Source organism: Galendromus occidentalis, unplaced genomic scaffold (genome assembly GCF_000255335.2).
Source record: "Galendromus occidentalis unplaced genomic scaffold, Mocc_1.1 scf7180000077202, whole genome shotgun sequence".
Lineage (NCBI taxonomy): Eukaryota > Metazoa > Arthropoda > Arachnida > Mesostigmata > Phytoseiidae > Galendromus > Galendromus occidentalis.
Genome location: NW_003805190.1, coordinates 291,391 through 312,689, shown reverse-complemented (window position 1 = coordinate 312,689; position 21,299 = coordinate 291,391). Strand labels below are relative to the sequence as shown.

At 51.9% G+C, this 21,299-nt stretch overlaps 1 protein-coding gene across 1 annotated transcript in view; it reads left to right on the top strand.

Annotated features, from left to right (window-relative positions):
- The window catches only part of LOC100899881 (BAI1-associated protein 3), a 55,208-nt gene that overhangs the window by 27,707 nt on the left and 6,202 nt on the right, over positions 1–21,299 (top strand). The window contains exons 3-17 of the mRNA XM_029111043.1: positions 5,408–5,609; positions 5,964–6,083; positions 8,859–8,997; positions 14,245–14,334; positions 14,509–14,598; positions 14,677–14,721; positions 14,809–14,886; positions 17,227–17,308; positions 17,453–17,665; positions 18,879–19,106; positions 19,255–19,379; positions 20,243–20,333; positions 20,441–20,607; positions 21,023–21,074; positions 21,162–21,197. Of these exons, the coding sequence (XP_028966876.1) occupies positions 5,408–5,609; positions 5,964–6,083; positions 8,859–8,997; positions 14,245–14,334; positions 14,509–14,598; positions 14,677–14,721; positions 14,809–14,886; positions 17,227–17,308; positions 17,453–17,665; positions 18,879–19,106; positions 19,255–19,379; positions 20,243–20,333; positions 20,441–20,607; positions 21,023–21,074; positions 21,162–21,197 (1,758 nt within the window). The remainder of the gene's footprint in view (positions 1–5,407; positions 5,610–5,963; positions 6,084–8,858; positions 8,998–14,244; positions 14,335–14,508; positions 14,599–14,676; positions 14,722–14,808; positions 14,887–17,226; positions 17,309–17,452; positions 17,666–18,878; positions 19,107–19,254; positions 19,380–20,242; positions 20,334–20,440; positions 20,608–21,022; positions 21,075–21,161; positions 21,198–21,299) is intronic.

Below are 21,299 nucleotides of genomic sequence, written 5' to 3'. Positions count from 1 at the left end.
GGCAATGAACAACACGACTGTCACGATCGGCCGATACACCCTGTTCGCCATTCTAGGTACGCTGCGCGCTTCCTTCGTATCTTTCCCGAAGCAGCGACGTCTCCGTCATCAAAATCGTCGTCGTTTCTGCTTCTGCCGCTTTGACCACCGCTGTGTGTGTCCAGCGACTGAGTGATGCGCATAGCAAACGGAGCCAAGGTCGGATACAACAGGTGTCTCGATCAGTATCACGACATGTATGGTCTAGAAAAGCGACACTGCGCTCCAGGAACGTATGGTTATCTATCAACGAAAAGCGTCGTTTCTGTTTCCCGAATGATTCTCCGCTCGCTCGACCGACCGACGGACTGACTGAGTTTTACGACGTTTTCGGTGGTGCAACGCTCTCGACCGCTGGGTTCAATCGCCGAAACACATACATATGTGGCTGCTGACGATTCCGGCACGGAATTCCGGATAGCTCGATAGCTTCCAATATTCCCGTGGTCTGGGTTCGGATGGAGTTGACTCTCGCGGGACACAGACGCCCGCGTGGGATGCGTCGTCTTGCTCAACTCATGGCATTCCGCTGTTATCTGTCAGGAAACTGGGTAGATAGAGGAGTTACGTTGTGAATTACGGCTTGCGGTATTTCTCGTGAGGGATCGGTAGCCAGGCGGGTCTGTTGACGTGGCGAACGAGAATGAAAACCCACATCATCATCATCCATATACATTAACAGCGGCTCCGTATGTCTACGATCGCACACAGCGAGGAGAGCAGGCTGAACAACATCGCGGGGTTGCGATCCGTGGCTTGAGATTGATTGTTCGCGGAACTCGACCGGTCAGGGGAACAGGACCAAGTTGTTTTTCCTGGGAGAACCAGATTCATAGAGTTTCGTTTACGTTGCACGTGTGATGAATACGGGAACAGCTTGGTGAAAAATGAACACAGCACCAGAGAGCCTGAGACCCGGGCGCGCACTCGCATGGAACATCGCGAGATCGGGAAGCTCAAGGAAAAATTGAAATGGAAAATCGATCGAAATTGGAGAGCCCCTCCAAGAGCCAGGATCCTTGGAAGAATGAGACATTTCGTGTTTTTTTCCTACTCCCAAACTCCTCGTTCAAACAAGTGGCTTAGCGCTGCGAGCACGGACGAAAGAATCCAAATCACCCGTGGGCGATAGAATATCTCATATCCCGGCGGAGGAAGCTCTCAGGAACGTCCAACATTTCGGTGCCACTTCGATTTCGATACCTCTCCAAACTCTATCTGCTTATCTATGGGTATTCTCGCCGCTCCGCTCTCGATCGGGTAAGAAATCGTTGTGGGAGTATTCCGGCTCGTGATGTCTGATCTTTGATCGCGACTTGCGTTTCTCGCACGCATCTTCGAGGAAAAATGTTCGCCGAGCGATCAGCCGCTTCCGGACGCGTCGCTTTGTGTTGGAGGATAGATGCAACAAGTTGTCACCACTTGTTGAATGCATTGGGAATGCGCTTCGGACTCCCTCAGCGCTACAACTCACTATTTCTCACTGTGAACCCTCAACCGGAGCAGCCGAGATAGCGGTCATCCGCAGATCCCTCGAGTTTCCACGACCTCTCCCCTGTGATTTGCTGAGTCGACCGTCATTTCCGCCGACAAGTTGACCGCCCAATAGCACGTCATCCAGGTACTCGACGAGCCCGGAGTAGATCCAGGATGCTCAAACCCGTTCCTCGCTAATAGAAGCGTGCGTCCCCGGGCTGAGCTTCTCGACATCAGAAAGTGTTCGATTCATCGGCAATCAACCAGCCAGTTGATTCCCTTCGACGATCCCGCTGGAGAATATTCGGGACATATGAATTAGAGGGCGGCAATTGCTCCGTGGAGCGGTGGGAATGGCCGCAGGCATTTGACACATCTGCTCCTTGAAGGGCTTCGAATTGGAGATGTAGCGAGGAGCATGCAGATGTCGAAACCTTACACAGATGTTCTGCAGACGTCCTCATTGCGGTTCCAATCAGCAAGTCGAGAGAGGGAAAGCCAATGGCGATATGACCATCGGACCTTTCGTCACGAAGAACGTTATATATTCGCCATCTCTCGCTCTCGCTCGCTCTCGTTTTTCAATTCGAATTCGAGTCTGAGCTCCCTGCTTTGAGGCTACACGTAATTGTGCGGGCAGGAGGCAGTCTCCGGATGCTCAAGCCACGAATGGATCCGCGGACCTTGGACTCAGTGGGGCTTCAATGTTCTCTCGGACCCAAGAATGGCCAACCGAAGCCCACAAAACGCTGCAAGACGACCCGAGGGGCCTAAGTTTTTTTATGAAAAATTGTCCCCTCGGGCCCCGAGCCCACCGTCAGCCGGCAGCTCATGCAATTCCTAAAGAGGTGACTCCTCTTCGTTCCACTTCCGTTTCTCGCACATAAGTCTCCGATGAAAGGAGGCTGCCTCTACAAGTGTTTTCGAAAGTATGGACACCTCTTTCGTTCCGGTTCTTTTTGCGATGGCCGGAGGCGTTGAGCGATACGTGGATGACGGCAGATGGAAAGCTTCTGCATGATCGCACTTGTGTGTTTTGTCTCATGTCCACGGGAAAGCACGGCTGAGCAAACAGAGAATTCCGCGGAATCGTCGGCTTTGAGGATCCTCCTCCGGGACGCCAGTCTTCTTGATTACTCGCCGATTGCAGCCTTATGGCAAAGGTCACACAGCGGGCCCATTTCCGCTCCGCATGGCTTCCCAGTCCGGTCCCATATGTCTGTGTGTATTATCCAAAGCTGATCCACTTAGTCTTATCTCGACACACAAACATGTAGCACCCGAGCGGCATCAGAGCTCTCAATTTCTTCTTGGTCGCCGCTATGGGACCCTTCTGTTAGAGACCCTCAAGGGATCCCCTGAAGGACCTCACTTCGGAATACTCAGCGGAGAGTTCTGACGGGGACGTCGCGTCCACTCGTGCGCTGTTATTTCACGTAGTGGGATCACGCAGTGAAGCTACGCAGTGAAGCCACGTCACGGATAGAAATCTTGAATGAAAGTTTCCCGCCTCATTTCAAAAACAGCGTTCGCACGCGAACGAGAATCCGTAGGGACATTCCGCCAAGACCATGAACATACGTCTTGCTCCTGCTCTCAGAGAGAGTCGATTCTCGCGAGTTTCTCGGATCTGCCCAGCGAAGGTCACCGAACACGTTGGGGTCCTCGAGCTCGAATGCGAGGTCTTGGAAGGGAACAACAATATTATCCGATCACATGGACCGGCATAATCAACTTTGGTACATACCCTCTCGTTGTGCGAGAGGAAGATGAAATGCTGATGATGTGCATACGTGCGAGCCTACTTGTATCCTAGCGCTCTCCGCGGAGAAATAAATATCGTGAGTCGCTCAATGAGCTCGTTGGAGGGCACTCTACAGAGACGAGGATTTCTCGAGGAAATCTCCGAAAGAAAAAATGAGCCCGGGCTGTAGTTCCGAGAGACACCTGACTGGAGGCTCTCGAAATGAACATGTGTATCTTAGCGAAAAATTATTGTCCCGGTGAATACTCGAGCTGCGGCTGCTTCTCCATCGGCAGCACGGCGAGCGAAGCACCCGAACACTCAGTTCGCTCTGTGCAATCATGGGGAAACCGCGGCGAATGGTCGGGAAGACGATTTTCCTCAGTCTAGGAAAGACGTCCTGTTCCGAATCTTCCTGGGTTCTGCGGCGAGCTGACCTCCTGCGCGTTTGAGAATCTCTGCGACGCATTGTTATGGGGCGCTATGAACGGATTTCGATAGCGTGCCTAGTGAGCGAAGAAAACGTGCGGAAGCGATCAGAAGCGCGGCTGTTTCCCCGGCACTGCTAAGGAACTTAGTAATTGTCCAACAGTAACTCAGCCAGTTATCGTCATAGAAATAATGAAGCTTGTAATTACCGTCGAAGACGTCTGTCGCCCGAGGCCGACCTGTCCGTCTGCTCCTTTGTCGGCTGTCGTCGAGCGAGACACGGTAGCTCTGGTGCTCGGTCAAGTTCCAGCATGCGACATTTTCTCGTTCACTCGACTCGAGAGTACGCGCTGAGCTCGAACTGCCTCGGAGCTCAGAATTCGTCTTCCGGACTTCTTACAACCTGGTAGCCGAGAGCCCATCGAGGGATAGATGGAAGCTCGGAAAACCGTGGCCCATCAAACGGGGAGCCCTTACGACGCCAAGTAGCTCCATACACGTTCAATGGGGTTCTCAGTATCGCTATGCGACGGAGTCCTTAGAATTTTTTCTCGCTCATGCGCTCCAAATGAACCTTCTGGCACCACCACTCTCGGCGATTCCTGCCCGCATGTTCGAAAAACCCGGCGGTCCAAGACTTCTCATGAATTAGTAATATCCATCTCGTAACCCTATCCTCAATTATTGTCGGTTCAGTGATGAAATACTGCTCAAAAGAAGGTCCGAGTATAATACTTCGATTTCCGTTTTGGCTCTGGAGTCTTCATTTCGTCGAGTTCTCCCGATTGCGTTCGGATCGCTGAAAATCCGAGGATTCAATGAAGAGCAGAATATATAACCTCAAGGCTCGGTGCGGGTCGCCTTCGCATTCTTAGGAATGCTCGCGTGGGGCCCTCGGATTCCATACGGGAATTCTTAATCGATCGATGTCCTAAGGTCGGCAGGCGCCACTATTTGCGTATATTACGCGGGTGGAGCCACAATCGACAGCTGCGGCGGGACACGCGTTCATAGTAGCCGAAGCGCGCATGACTTTCGAATAATTACTGCTTCCAGTCATTTGGCTGACCGAGCTTCTGAGCTGAGTGAATGAGCACTGTTTAGAAATTTGATGAAGCTTCCGAACGCTCACGATATCCATTGTGGGAACATTGAGCCATGATGCGAAGATCATGCTCCTCGCCGGCGAGGCGTCAGTCTAGCTCAGTCATTGAAACCTCCATGAGACGCCTTCCATTATTCGGCTCCCAGAAAACGTGTTGAGAATTCCACAGCCCGGGACTGATTCGTGAATAAGGAATCGGCGGATTCCTAGGCTAGAGAAAAAAATCATGTCCCGTAATCGATACGTCCCGTCAGATCTTCTCCGGGGCATCGAATGTTCTGCCAAGAGGGCAACTCACCGAGTTCTTACCACTCAACTGCCCATTCCTGGACACGCGACTGTGAGCCTGATTGATCGCGGCGCATCTACTCGGGGATTTGGATCTTGGTTCCGATAAGCGGGCGATCCGATTGTCCGGTGCACTAATCAAGTATCGCCGTTCTCCGATTCCGCCCGCGTAAGGTTCCCTCCCTCATCATAGCGAGGCCCTCGAGGGAGTCCGCTCCGGCGCCCCGTCTCCCTCCGGCGCTTGAGCCGGCGCGAGTCTCCACGTTTTTCGCAACTGGTTGAGAACATCTGATCCTTTCAAGTTTCTGTCTCCGGTCGAATTTCAGGACACCCTCGGTCATGACTTGTCTCCTCTGCCGAACGAAGGCGAAGTTCTGCCTCCGATCGCGCTGCAGGCTGAGCAAAAGCTGGGACGCAAAGAACTGGAAGATCTCTACATTGAAGTTCTCTACACCATCAAACATAAACTCGGCGCGGGAACATCTTATGCCGAGGCGGAGCTGTTCGCGTTCGCTCAGGATGCGTTCGGTGAGTTGAAAATCCTGCTCGATGCACCCGCCGTGTTCGAAACTCTTCTTATTCGACGGCGGAACGTTACGGTGTATCGATCCCTGTTGGAACAAAGTTGTAATACTACCAGGCACGCAACACTCCCCCGATCAGAGACTCGGGAGCGTGCTCGTCCGGATCGCCCTCGTTTTCAAGAACAGATACCTTTTGACCGTTCCCAGAATTTATGACTACGCGCCGGATTCCGCTTCTTTCGGGACGCTTACCTCCCGATCTCGTTGGGAACGAAAATCATGAGTGTTCAAGAATCGACTCCTCCGGATACGTACGAGGAACGAGAATTCCTAATCAAGTCATATTTTTTCGTTGAAGGATTCTCTGACGAGACCCATCAGAGGCTCCTGTGTGCCGCCGCTGAGGAAAAACCTCCGATCCCGGTTCTTAACGTTGTGGTCGTTGAAGCCCAAGGTCTGGAGGCAAAAGACCCGAACGGTGAGTTCACTAAGGCAACAGATTTTCCTCGGTCGATGGAGCACTTTTGTTCACCATGTCCAGAGCACCGTGACCCTCGCCGACTTTCGAATATTGAGTGCAGTATTGGAGAAAGGGTTATCTGGGTGCGCGGGTGACATTAATGAAACCGGACTTCTGGCCGTAGCGTGAACCTGGGGAAAAATCCGGGTGGACAATTCCACACCTAGTATACATACTTGTATCTCGCAGACAATTCGATCGGTTGTCCGTCGTCGAGCATTCTGGGCAGAGTTCCATCACACGGATAAAGTTTATTGTGTACGGAGTATATGGATCGAGTCCGACTTCCCCGATCGATACTGTATGAATATCCGCGTATCGCTACCCACGGGCAGGTAGTCAGGGGATTATGCTCCTTTGACTATCCGTGCCGCCGTCCACGGTTCCGTATCATGAATATCACAAGACGGAAGGCATGTGTTTTGACAGGGAGAAAGACGGTGGGAGCCCTCGCTTCCGATCGGAAGTGGGTTGTGCACACCCTGACGAGGCGAACGGTGAAGGGGCGAGCTATCTATTGCTATCTAAATTATTTGGAACCCTCCTGTTCCACCATTTACGACAATTGCCTCGGGCAGCGAATCTATTACTTCTTGGCTGCCGTCACAGAGGAAAAAACAACTTTGCTCCGTTCCTGTTGAATGTGCGGCACGTTCTCTCTCTAGAGCGTCGTCTCCCGCCACCATCCCACGTAAGCTCCTTATCGGCTGAAGAATTCAAAGGTTTAGCATCGGAGGAGGGGAAGCAACGAGGAAAGGTCTCAATCGTCCTCATGCTGAAAGCTTTGACGTCACGAGCTAGCAGGATAAAGAACGTCAATTCGTGTCATCTTCGGACTTCTCAATTCGGCGGAGTTTAAGTAATCGATTGGGAGAGATATCGATACACAGCCGTCGACGCGGGCGAAAACCGATTTGAGTCCGGGATCAGGGAACCGGAACACTTCGCCGGGCACGTTTAGCGTGCCCCGAGTCCGGAAATCTACATGATATACGGACGATCGATTCGTCACCTTTCGACGTGCTTTTTGGCGTGCAGCTTCAGCGGAAAGTCGCGCGTGTACCCGTCGCGTGATCATTTCTCCCTCACAGTCTCGCCTGGCTCGGAGCGAACAATCCCAGGATACCTGATGGTAAAGTAAAACGCTCCTTGGAGCCGCTTCTCCGGAGCAATGCCTGCGAGCTCATCGGGACCAACTGTCGACTTTATCGGAGGGAGAGGATACTGGAGTTAGCATTTCGGCGACAGCCGCCTTAATATCTTCGGCCCCCCGATCGAGCGACGATCCTGGTCATCTACGGATCTACTCCTGAGCGAGTCTGAAGCCTCTGAGATCGAAACGTTTCCGACAAAGCTTGGCCGCAGGCAGAGCGCTGTCCCCTCGTAACGCGAATTGTGAGGTCGTCCTCATGTTTTCCGTCGAAAGGGCAGCTCTGATAAAAAGATCGGCTCTCCATAGGATTCGCGTCGTTTCCGCCTTCATTTCTTCTGTCCCAGGAGCTCAGCCAGGGAATCCACGGCGGCACTCAATGTTTGAAGTCGATCGCAACGACACTGCTGGAGAGTGCGCCGTACGACAGAAGCTCGTGAAATCCGAAGCCTCTGATGTATCTCAGCGGAAATGCGTTCCGGAATCGTGGAGCAAACGAGCAACTGAGAAGTATTATATTTTTATCCTATATTGCCTCTCCGGTTCAAGGCTGTCTCTCCGGAAAGACTATGCCTCGGCCGACCTCAAACAATGCGCCTGCCTCGCGCGAGTGGCGGTCATCCGTGCTGTGGGGCGCTTGAACAGCTCCGCAGGTCACGGAGGCCTTTCGGTCAGCCCCGACGCGGATCGCGGATCTCAATTCTACCTCCGGTCCGAATCAGACGCCCCATTCTTATTGTCCCAGCGTTGGGGCACCGATTCTGCAGACGAATTCAGAGAGCGAAATACCCGGTCAAACGAAAGTCGGGACTGGTACAAATCGCTCGTCTTGTTCCATCTTTCCCGGCGGAGGAGGATAACGCTGAGGACCTCAAATTGCGCATCTCCGCCGCCTCACGTTACTCCAGTCCGTCGTGATGCGCGTCCTGAGCCGACATCTGACTTCGAAACCCATAGAATCGGCCTCTGTGAGATCCATGGACAACTGCCAGACCGATCCGGACTTACTCTTACAAGTTGTCAACTTACTCTTACAAGTCGTCAACTTACTCTTACAAGTCGTCAACTTACTCTTCCGAGTCGATATCAGATCGAAATCCATCGACGGCGTCCTGCGTTCGGCGGTAACCGGAATGAAATCTGGGAATAGTGGAAACTGAGCGATGCTCGTAGCACCAAATATAGAATCTTCGTACAAGGACGCGCGCAAAAAAAATCGGAAAACATTCCATCTACGAAGTGACTGACGAAGAATGCGTCGCATGTTTATCGCTCCACTAAGTTACGCCCTACTATTCCGTATCGGCAGTAATACTCGGCGTAGCACAGGGCAGAGGGCGGCATGCTCACAACCTTCGCACACCTTCTCGATCGAGTGATTCCATGACGTATGGGCACGATATATCATTGCAGGGACATGGAAATGAACGATTTTCCGTATATGACTGCAGCAGTCGCACGAGCTCGTTTCGCGCTCGAAAAAACAGTGAAGCGTCAATGTCCAGAGCTGACCATCCATGCGGTCTCTAGACGTTCCGCTTTTTACCCTCATTAGCTGATTAGAGTTTTCTCTCGCTTTGCAGGTTTTAGCGATCCATATTGCATGCTGGGCATTCAGCCCGGCAATCCTCATATGGCGGCGGATAGACGGAACAGCGCCGAAGACGATCAACGCGACGAGCGCGAGAGGAAAGCCAGCTCTTCCGGTTCCCCGTCTCGAAGGTTAGTCCCATGAACCCGGGGATCGTTTCGTGGATGAATCCGCGGGTTTATTCCTCGCCCGGAAAGTTTTCTCGATCGATTTAGCCGTACCTCGTATGCGGTGAACTCTGGCTCTGAATAATTCAGTGATTGGGACATACGGATGTACTCGCATTTGTAGTTCTACTCGAGCAACCACTTATCATTGATTCCCGTCGGACCCGAGTGTTCTGTTCCAGTCGGCAATACACGCTCGAACTTATCCCGACCGAGAGGACGTTCTACCCCGCGCTTGTTAGTCCCCAAGAAGTTTCGCAACGAATGTACGTGCCGAATTGATCAACTTACGTTGAACGCGAAGAAACACGGAGAGTTGACTGGAAGAGCCGAACTACATGTGGGGCCCGCCTGCGCTTGCCCGGGCTGGTGGCGGAAGAATGCGTGGGACTCTTGTTCTATCATCAGGGCCGACGATTTGGGAAGGGACTGGGACGACTAGTTTCATGAGTTGCCTCGAAACTCTAAATTTTCGCTACCTCCAATACCTATTAGTTGTGAGAGCGAGCTCGTTCTGAAGGTATTGGAATGCCTTCCCTTAAATGTTCTAAACGACGAGAGAGCGGATGCATTGACTCGACTTGACCTGTGCGGAAGCATTCTTGGATAGCATGCGACCCCTGAAGGGACCGAGTCGACCGCGTGACGCTCGACGTCTGTATAACTAAAATCTTCGACGAAACTTACCTGAGGGACTACATATGTATATCAATTGGAACGAACACATCCGGGAAACCATGAACATTCTCAGGGTTCACCTGGGGGCCGTGACGCGGAGCCCGGGCTCCGCGGGGTCGCACGTGCCGAATACTGACTCGTTTCCGCACACGAGATATTGCTTGTCACCGCGCACGATAATTCTTCATTTTTTGATGGATTATTCCGTCGACTTACCCCACGCTGAGGTAGAGCTCCCGATCACACAGATAGCGAACCGGTTCCCGTCATCTGCCATAAGGCAGTCGCGATTCAGTGATCGAAGTCACGAGGATTCACAGGAAATATGGAAATGTGCAGAGATTCGTATCTTGGCCTCGTTAGTATTTTATTAGATTACCGGCGACAGGCATGCATGAACAGCATTCGATCGGGAATGCTTCAGTCTCCGTTGGTGAGCGTGGAGAATTGGGATTCCGACAGAGCTGCTGCTTCTCCGAGAATTTCCTACGCTTGTCAATTGATCCCGGGTCGGGTGATGAAGATCGTCCATCTTTCGCCACGAGACGCAGGCGTTACGTTATCGATGAGAACCAAGAAAATTATTCCGGTGCATCTGCACGGGAGGAGCTTAAAAACAATTAATTCTCGGCTTGGACTTGCGGAGAGTTCGAATCACAGAATCATTGCTCTGACCTGGTTCATGAAGAGCAGAGGGCAAACTTCGTCTTGGACACTACTCGGAGCTTTCTCCAAAATGAAGCCCCCACAGAGGACGTAAGACATGAACAGATCTCCGACGGACCTAAATGTTCTGCCCGCTTCTCTTGAAGCGGGCTTCACCTGGTGGGATTTGAGAGATCTCTGCTGGATCCCGTGCCCCAAGGCTCAAGGCCAGGTCGCAAAGACACTATATGTGCTGTGCTCGAAGGACACATTAGGCGGAGGAAGTGCTTTCAAGTGGAAGCCGGATATACCCACCTTCCAAAAAAAGCGGGGATCAAAATCTCAGGCTTGCTAGCGGGAGATCCTGTTCTCAACTTCCCGTGTGTCCGATCGTCATATTAATGACCGGTGAGCTGATGGGATTTCGCACGGTTCATCTTCTCCATTCCTCCGAGTCCTCTCATTGTCGAGACACAGATGTTTTTTCGAAACAATGGGATCAGGGTGTCCCGGGTTGTGAGCTCGCGAAGAGACGCACGTTCCGTTTTTGCGCTCTGATTGCATCGGATGATATTCGACTATTCAATATGAGCCAGGGAAATTGCGTCGCAGCACTTGAAGTAGAAGTTCTATGGATTGCTCTATGGATTATCTTGAGGACTTTTGGTTCTCAAGCTCAAGTAGCCTCTTGCGAAAGCGTGTGCGCGGCCGTGTGTGTGTTCGTCCGGGGTCTAGAGGTTGCAGGAGAGCTCAGACAGAGACACGCAGAGAAGTTCCCGCCGGGAGGCACCTTCAAGCGCGTTTCCAAGCACTCCACGACCGCTTGGAGCACTTCTTATGAATATGATCGTAGCAGACTTAATCCATCGGAAGCGAAAACATGCGTGGCATGCTCTCTAAACGTTCGTGTTTGTCGTATGTATTTCTTGTGTTTCCGAGAACGATTAGATTCTCCCCTTCCCCCTCCGTTCAGGGGAAGATCTCGATTCGGGCGAGGGCGGGAAGGGGAAGATAGACGCGTGGAGAGCAAGATAGATTGCGAAAGGCGTGCCCCGTTTGACAAGAGCTGTTCGCGAAATTAGTCGAACGCTAGCGTTCCAGTTCCGGATTTTTGCACAAATCGTTGTCGATCGCACGAGCTATGAGACCTCCTTCGGTCCGTCTCCCGGCGAGGAGATACATTTTGGGCGTTTATCTCCCTCCAAGAACCCCCATGCATTCTCTGGCGATTCATCGGCGAAATCGGCGGCAAAAAATGCTCCTCAGAGCCTACCGAGGCTTGCGCACGATGAGACGGTATTCCTCCAAGATCACGCTCGTTTTCGACCTATCTCGACGTGCTCAACTCCCCATTATTTCGATCGACTTGAAGACCGACGGAAGCCATAGATCTTGGTCGGCTTCGAAAGTCGATTCCACGTCCTCTTCGCTGCGGAATCCCGTCTGCTTCCGATGGTGATGGGGAAGTGCTGAGCAGATGATCGTCTTCGACGGATAGCGGGAAAGCAGAACAGCCGTTCCAGTCTGATGGTTATCTTTCTCGGAACCCGACTCCATTCTAACCAAGGACACGCGTGAACGATAGAGCATCCGGGACGCGAGGGAAACAGGAGGACTGCGAGTCAGGCATCTGTATTTTCCCCGGGAGAGGATAATCTCGGGAAACGAGACCCTGCCCATTGTCCTCTCCGAGCTCTTGATGATCGCCGCGTTGGTCAAGACCGAAATCTAAAAGCCGATTTCTGATCATCGGCCCATCAGGCGTAGCTCCGGAGAATCGCCGGTTACGGCGAATGCTCTCCGTTTTCTGTCAGCTTGAAATCTCCCTTGACTCGTCCTTTTTTCGATCTCAATCCCACTTGTCCCAATCGAATCCTCGTACTCTTCTCCGAGTCCGAGAAAATCGTTTTCGACGTTCACGTCTAGCCCGACGCTATCGCATCTCGCTTCAAAGCATCGTCTACAAAGCCATCGGCCAACAGTTTCGCCATATTTGAAATCCAGGTAGACGGGCGAGCTCGAGAGAATCATCGTTTCGGTTTACGCCGCGTCGTCGCAATCCGAAGGTGGATGTCTCGGATACGGAAGAAGGAGCACAACGGGACGTTTATGAGAAAATCGTCGGAATCGCTCGATGTACAAACAGTACGTATTGAGTGGGGGGAACCCGGCGGATGAGATCTGTCATCGAGAGAATGCTGCCGTGTTGGCCTGCGAGACGTCCTCGAGGCAACGCGCATCACTTGTCAATGCTACCAAGACAGATGTATCGCTGTTCAAACACCGAGCACTTGGGGAAGAAAGGAGAACGGTTGCGTCCATAGCGATGATATCATTCGAATCAGATGTCGTCAACCTCTCGCTCCATCCCGAGGAAGGGCTCCGCTTCTATTTAAGAACTCAAGTCCGGAATCCCGTGTTTTGAGGACTGTGCGACCGAGCCAGACTCGCACAACTGGGTGTAGTCTCCTTCCCGAAATTGCCTGTCCGTCTTCCGGGGCTCCATTGAGCCCGTTCTCGCTCCTATTGGAAATATCGAGACCTGAGAGAGGAATCGATCCCGTCATATTCCCAATCGATTCCATCAGCTGCGGCTCTTTTTCGCGCCTGAGGAATGCGGAAACTCAGCGGACTCCCAGGAGATCCATGTGCATGGCCATCCAATCCAATTATTTATAAGTGTGCTTTTCAGCGCGGGAAGCTCGGCTATCGAGAGACAAATTGTGGAGAGCCCCTGCGCGCAAGCCCGCTGGCTCTCCTCGGCGATCGGATAAACCGGTGGACCGTTGCTGGTTTTCACGCGCCAAAGCGCTGAAAAGCTGCGAGTCACAACAAATCTGATCCACTTATAGGTTCGACGAGCTGTCTTTTACTTGGATGCATCTCCAAGCAACAGCCTAATCCGAACGAGTCTCCGAAGAGCCTACGACAGGTTGTTCCGAATCGCTCATGTCGGTTATCAATATTTTAGCAGCGGTCGGTCTGCGGTTGCGGATTGAAACCCGGCACGCTCCGAGCTCTTTGAGCTCGTATGCTATTCAGATTCGGCACAGGTGAGCAGCCAAGCCGCCGGCCACTCGCTCACGGCTGTCAAACCAGCTCGTAGTGTGCGATCCCGGATGCCGCTGCGGGGAAAATGCGACAGCTCTGATCAAACGTGCTTTTGATATTCGGAGTCGAACGAACACGTTCCCGGAGGTCGGAGATGAAAAACGACGCTCTGAGAGAGACTTCTACGCAAGAGGCTTCACTCAATTTTCGAAACCTGTAAGTTCAGAATCCTATTGGGAACAATGATTGCGGTAGGGGGAGTTCAGATCCTCGGGCGGAGCTTCCACACCTTGGAGGGAATCGGGCTTCGTCGGACGAATATTCGATCCTCCGATATACGATGCTCGAATCGCTGGATCGAGGGCGCTACTAGATATGTCCGGCCGTCAGCATCGTCGCAGGAATAACTAACGGTGACCAAAACGATTAGGGGTCGACCGAAGGTGGGAGTCGCAAGATTGACATTACATCAACGATGATCCTGCTTCGGCCGGAGGGATCTTCTCTCCAAATGTTTCCAGTCGAAGGATTTCCACTTTGAATATTTCGAAAGATTCCCGTCGCCAGCTCCTACGGAGCCCGCATATTCGTTTCATGCTCTGTCTAGTCTCCGACACGAGCCTAATCTGAGGATTCCCGCAGCGATTTTCCAATCCGTGAAACTTTACGGCACGAGCAAAGCCGCATCAAGAACAGACACGATACAGCCTACGCGAAGTACTCGTGAAAAAAAAACGCATCGGTCGCCGAGCTCCACTGAATACTTTGAGCTTGGAGATTTCAGCGTTAAAGTACGGGCAAAATTCCCAAAGCTGAACGTTTTGGATTTTTTTCCAGCCCCTCACTCCGGAGTTCTTTTCGAAGCAGGCTCGGAGCCTCTTTCAAACGGCGCAACGACCAGCATCACAGCCGGAGCAGAAGTAACAGGTGGTTATTAGAACGCGCTTCGGAAAGATTTAGATTCCTTCGTCAAACATTCCGCGATCTTTCGGAGCTTTCCCACTGATATTCGCCCTTTGGAGCCGATCGCGAGCGTTTATCCTAAATGCGGAGATAACCGTTTTCGCCCTTCTCTCTCCCACTGGCATCTCCGACGTGAAGTCTACAAGATACTCTACCAGCCAAGTTCATTCGCACCACGACCGTGAAGCCTGCGACCTTGAATCCAATCTGGAATGAACGCTTCCGACTGTGAGTTCGGCAAACAATGATTCGGTCATTCGATTTCGGGCGAGCCATCGATTACGATTTGAAAATTTCTCCTTGTAGCGACATCGACGATATCAAAAATGATCGCCTGCACCTCGACGTCTGGTGAGTACTCGGGGTACGATTTCATTCTTCTGTTGACGCAATTAAATCCGGATATATCCGAGACTGAATCCGATCCTCTTCCCGCAGGGATCACGACGATGAATCTAGCGTATTCGATGCCGCACGAAAATTGAACGAAGTCTCTGGTCTCAAAGGCCTTGGAAGGTAGGTTGACGGCAGGATTAGATATTCCGCAAGTCGCAACCCTTCCCGCGGAAGCCCAGATTCGAAGTTCGATCCGACAAATGTCGAATGATCTCCGGGGATTCTTTCACACGGTCGAGTTTTAGAAGAACCCTGCTCTGAGTGCACACCACGCAGGAATGTCACGCTTTCCAGCGAAATTCACACGAGTGTGCCAGCTGGTCGAGATGACTATCTTGAAGTGAGGCAGTAGAGTTGCGGGCCATCCCCAATTTCGCGAGACTAGTCGCAAGCCTCCCCGACCTAAGATGCGCTTGGAGAGTCGCAATATAATCTCGGAGAAGTTCGGAAGAAGCTTGATCGACGTGAAATTGTAGCATAAGCGTTGGCGTCGTCAACTCACGTATGGTATTGGCCGCGGTCGGATCAAAGTCGACTGTCGGAAGCGATGCAGACTTATATTTACAGGCCTGTACGGGACCCGGAGGCAGCATATTGGCCGAGTATGTTATCCGTATAAAACGCGATCGATGGAAGCGATCGGCAAGGATCTGTCATATGACTCGTAGGATTAGATCCGGACCGGTAAACACTCCGGGTATGCGTCATATGAGAGAAATGAGTTCCGTCGGAAGATCCGCAGTACCGGCGACAGTAGAAAATAGGACTCGTCCTCCACCTCGGATGTGTCCCCTATCAGATTTCAGAATGGCGCTTCGTTCGGCTTGGACAGGATCAGTTTTCGCGATTCTCGGAAGACTCCATTCAAATTCTGAAGCTTTTTACGCAAATGGAAAAAAGGAGAGTTCGGCTCCTTCCCGGCGTGTCGGGACGGATGGCGGGAGCTCCGACCGGACACTTTCCATCTGGCGGAGACAATCCATTCCTCCTTACTCGCTGGCTTCTCCGAGAGTGCTTTCCTATCGGCTCGGTCCACGCTATCACTCCGCGCACTTTCACCGCAAGAACTCACGGAGTGACATTCCTTCGGTAGCCGTCAAAGGAGAGGAAATTGATTTAGACGTGAACTTTCTGCTTCCGCTCTTGCGACTGAGGAACGGATCGATTGATTCCTCCTGAATGCCGCAGCTCCGCGGCGGCTCGCCCACTAATACAAAGAGCTCTGCCGACGGAACGTCGGACGATATTTCCTCGACGACATTTTAGCCTTCGTCGCGAAATCCCAGCAACCTCCGATCCTCGATCGCGTGGGCTCCTCCTTCTTGTTAAGGCAGTTTCCTGTAAGCTCTTTGAGCCCGGCTCATTTCGGAAAAAACGAAAAAAAGTTTCGTCTCCTCGCGCGGCAACGCTCAATCCTCCCGGTGTCCCCTAAACCGTACTTATCCCTGGTCTTTTGAGAACGAGTATACGTACATACACATATTAGGTAGAAGCAACAACCGAACGATTCCTTCCGCGGACGGGACCGACCTGCTGCAAAAACAGCGAGGGCGAATCCGCCGACGAAAGCTGCAGCAACGACAATAACAACAACAAAAAGTCAATAGAGTCTGAGCGATATACGCGAATGCGACACGGATCCCACCAGGAGGCTTGAACAACAGACAACTCGCTCGTATTCAGGCTTGTTGCCGGATCCGGAGTGGAAGTATCGGATCCCGAGCTCGGAAAATTGGATTCCGGCGGATGTTTTTCCCAAAGCGGGACTCCGGTGCACGTCGGAAAAAGGATTTTTCTCTCGCCCGCTCCCGCCATGTGACGAAAGTCTGCTCGCATCTCACCGCCGCTTTCAATGAGGTGTCGACGAAGCCGGTGTCCGGTCCATAGATGGCTCCTGACACCGGGAAACTAACATAAAAGATAGCCGGTGCCCGCAAGGCTGAAGCTGGAAGGCGGAGGGCATCATTCATTCATTCGTTCGTTGGTTCGTTCGCCCGTCCCTTGGCTCAATTTCGCTCCGTTGCTCCTTCGTTCTTCTATGTCGACGAGTGCGAACATGTAATAATTATCTTCAGCAAACTCTTGGCTCACAATCAGTCAGACGGAAGCAGTGCACTGGGAGCGAGGCTCGTTAATTATTAAAAGAAAAATCCTGCGGTTGTGAGAGAGCGCACACGCCTGAACGGATCCGGTATCTTACGAAACGCTCGATGTGCGTGAATCAAGGAAAGAACAACTGCTGCCGGAATTGAGCGAATCTCATCCGGGGAACTTTGGGAATGATTTTCCTCTGGGAGTCTGTTCGTCGGATAAGTTGAGATTCGACGAACTCGGCGGTGGGCTTTCGGCGATCTTCATTGAAAGCTCAGTCCATTCCGCAGTCGTATACGGAGTTTCTAGTATTTCGAGGAATAAAAAAAGCTCTTTCTTGGCTGATATCTAAAATGCTATTTTTTGCAGATACTTCAAACAAATCGCCCAATCTGCACGCTCGGGATCGAGCACCGATGATTTTATGGGATGCGTTAACGTGCCTCTCGAGGTACTCGAGGTAGAAACAAATTCTGTAGATTCCAAGCTTAATTCCGGGAACGAGCTCAGAGTCCGGAGTATCGCGAATGTTCCAGAAGGATTCGAAGGAGCCTTCCAGAAACAAGCACGGTTTCCGTGAATCATTCCCTTGCAGGATATACCCACGTCCGGAATCGACAGATGGATTCCCCTGGAGGGCCGCACTGCCCGATCCAACGTACAAGGGCAGATCCGACTCCGTCTCAGTTTGGGTACTCGCGAAGAACGCGGTACAGTACAGGGCGAAGATAATTGGAAAGAGGTCGTCGAACATCAGCAGCTGCTGTGGATCTTTGTGCAGCACACGCTCGAGGACTTCAAGATGCGTGCCCGTCCTCGCTGCTCGAAAGTACGTCGTACGCTCCCGGACGTAATTCCCTCCGATTCTCGGTGACTCTATTGGCGATCTTCATGAGATTCCCTCTCCGTACCCTCGATGCGGCTTCTTGCTTTGCGATTCCTTTCACAGAAGAGTTCCACATTTCAAAGAGTTCCCCTGTAAGCCGTAATTGCGATCCGGTGTACGGGAGGTTGCTCTCTCGTACGATGCTTCTTCAGCGCCTAGTTTCCCCTTCGCTTGCTGACACCGTGTAGACCTCTGTATTTGTTCGCGAGAGAAGATGTTGAGCACTCGGAACTCCCTGGTGGGATTCGTTGATAGGATGGTCGATGACGACCAGTTGTCTCCGTCGGCGAGGCTCAAACCCCCGGGTCGAATTTTCCCCCGAGATCTGACATCCTGCGCGAGGGCTTTCAAAGAAACCTCAGGCGTCAATATTCAAGAAGCGCTATAACGAAGTCCGGGGCCGCTCCCGTCTCGGAGCTTGCGGCTTCTGATTTGGTCACGTTTCGGTTTTTATTAGGGCGGAGGCCCTCTTCTTGGTCGCTCGTGTTCCTTCAGATATCGTAACGACACCAACCGACCTGCCCACATAGTGGATGCTCAGACGAGAACAATGATTCCGCAAGGCGGATCCTTGGCTACCGGATATTCCGCAATATGGTTTCTTGAGACGTATCTACCCGAATCTTTGATGAGGAGAATTCGTCTCGATCCTCAGGGAGTCATCCTTGACGGTGCAACGGGGATGATACCGATCCCTCCACCCACCCAGGAGTCTTCCCGTGCTTTCGACGGATTCGATAGGCGATTTCGGGGTTAGAGCCGCCCGCCTTGGAGTCTCAAGAGTTTTGCTGAGACAAAGGATGAACCCAGGGCTCGAGACTGTGGCGGGCATTTTGACTCGGTCAGAGAACGAGAGCCATAGAATGCTTAGATTTATTGCGCATTCAGATGCGGAAATTATACCTCACGCCCTCGACCGCCTCGTTTTATCGAGGCTAGGCTCCGTCATCTGTGCTGAATTTTTCCGTACCTTCGGGAAGAATACCTCATCGGAAACTGCCGGGATCTTGGCCTGTTAATCCGGGCAGAATCATTTATTGAAATTTATTACACCTGAGAGAACCGAATACCTATGTGCGACGAGGAGAGTCCTAAGCCTTCGCTCTTCGACTAATCTTATATTCTTTGTTCGAAGAAACCGGCCGAATGGACCGGGGAACTTCCACGAGCGGCTCAGACGATTCTGCACCAACACGCCATCCAGGGGGATATTACCGCCCTCCAGCAAGCTATCACCCGCTGGATAATTTATTCGAAGAAACATCAAACTGGCACCACTCTCGACTACGCTCTCTTGTACCAACTTCTCGAAGACCTCGATGCTAAATGGCAGGACTCCGACAAGTCTCTTTCGAGGGACGAGGTATGGTGGCGTTAGTTAGAGTTCATATCCGAACAAAATTCGAGTGGATGTTGGAGGCATAATATTGCTCCGGCGCGGGCGGCAGGAATGGGTGCTCGTTAATAATTATCGAAGCGGTCCGCTTTCATAACTCATGGCGATGTTTCAGGAAGCCTCTCTGGCAGACTCATTCAATAATATGATCGACTATTCGCTACAAGCCATCTCGAAACATCGAACGCTTTTTCCGGCAGGCAATCTCGAAGCCGAACACCGGCTCATCCACCTGCTCAAGTGAGTCACATCCCCTAACCGAATTTCCCCCTCTTTCGATTAAACTCTTGAATGTGGAAAAACTTCGAATGACTGTCGCAGAATGATAGTATTCGGAGTGATTAGGGACGCGCTCTTTCCCTTTCTGTCCTGGAGCATCAGATCGAGGGCAGGAAGAGCGAGCGAGGCACCTCTGGGTCGGATGATATTCAGATTTGCGGGCGGCTCGGGATGATTATATTCATTGAAATACAGCGGATCTCGGAAATGCCCATGAATCTCGCGGGAATCGTCGTGAGAGCCAAAAAATACAACTCGTTTTTTCTCGTACCCAAAAAGCTCCATGAGACCGAGCATCTGGTTCTCTGAGTGCGCTTTTTCCCGATTCTCTCATAATCGGCTTCTGCTGCTTCCCTCAGCATCGGATATCAATCGTATCGAGACTCGGAAGTTTCGCCGCTGTCGAGAAGCTATCTGTCTTCAGTTCGCACTCCCCGAGAAGCTGATGGAAGAATTGGACGAGCGCATCCGGGCCGGAAGTATTTATTCGAGTTATGACGGGACTGAGATGCTCGAAATTAGACTTCCGTAGCAGCGTCTGGCTGCTTTGTCATCATCAACGAGACGTCAATCCTTCACACTGCGTGACCTTGTCAAGTTCCCTTATAGATAGTCTTGTGAACAGACGGGAAGTCACCGAGGACGTTTCCTTCAGCGACTAACGGTTTTTTAGAGCTTGATGCATTGTTCCCCAGATAGCTCCGTACCGGACGAATCCCACTGAGCCAGCTCTGTCGGGAGCACACTACAGGAAGGATTCGATACGAACCGGGAGAAGTCCCCTTCTCTGAGAATCAATGCTGAAACGCTCCACTCCTTTCCAGATGTCTCTCGCTCATCTATAGAATGAAGGCGTTCAAATGGTGCTGTCCATTCCGCAACCAGTTGACGGTCGAAGTCATAAACGCGTTAAGGGTGAGCTCAATCGACAGTCAATTACACTGAGCGAGGTTGTCGCCTAGCGCTGAGACTTTATCTCTGGAGCGCGAGTGTTCCGCTTTTCAATTTCTCGTGGCTTTCAGAGAGGAACGATCGAATGGTTTGCAGTATCTCTCCTCCAATTCCAAAATGGAGCTCAATCGGGAATTTGTCCCGAGCACGCTCTACTCGACGCGTTCGCTCAGCTAGCGAACGCCATCAATACCGATCTCCAGAGGAATGATAAATACTGCAATCACCTTTTCGAAACGTGAGCATCCACCAGCGAAGAGTGCGGCGACGCCGGCGGCGGCTATGATTCCGGGCGGTCTTTGTCTGCGACTGGTTCTCTTCTCGTTCGCTTCCTCGTCTGCTCTTCTTCTGTCGATGCGATCATAGCTAGAAATTCTTCTCCGACGAGAGGAGCTGGAGCGAATCACAAACAGCTACAAACGTCACTCGACTCGCGCATGCTCGTGGTAGCAAACAGCTGCGAACACCTGTGAACAGCTGTGGCGAATTCGACGGGTCTGGTACGCTCGGGGCTATACGAGCCCATATTTCCTCGGAAGCCGCCGGAAGGACGATCGCCTTGTGCTAAGCCTGGCTCGAGTTCAGGTATTACGAGGGATGAGACGATGCTGTTGCGATTAGCTCTAACGAGCTCTTTTTCTGCTACGTTTCAGATATATAGCCATGAGTTATACAGCTACCAATTTCAAGCAGTTCGAGAAGCTGGTAATTCACCCTGTCTCTTGGGAAGTCATCTTATCCGAGCATAGCGATGACCCGCCCTTGATTTGACTCCCACCCCTCAATTTACAGATCTCGGACGAAATCGGTACCCGTCTTCAAACACAGGTATGCTTGACGGCTCGGGATTTTTTCATGCATTAAGGATGCGCTCGCTGAATCCGAATTTATTGTTCTGAGTGAGTTATGCAGCGGAAGACAGTGGTGCGC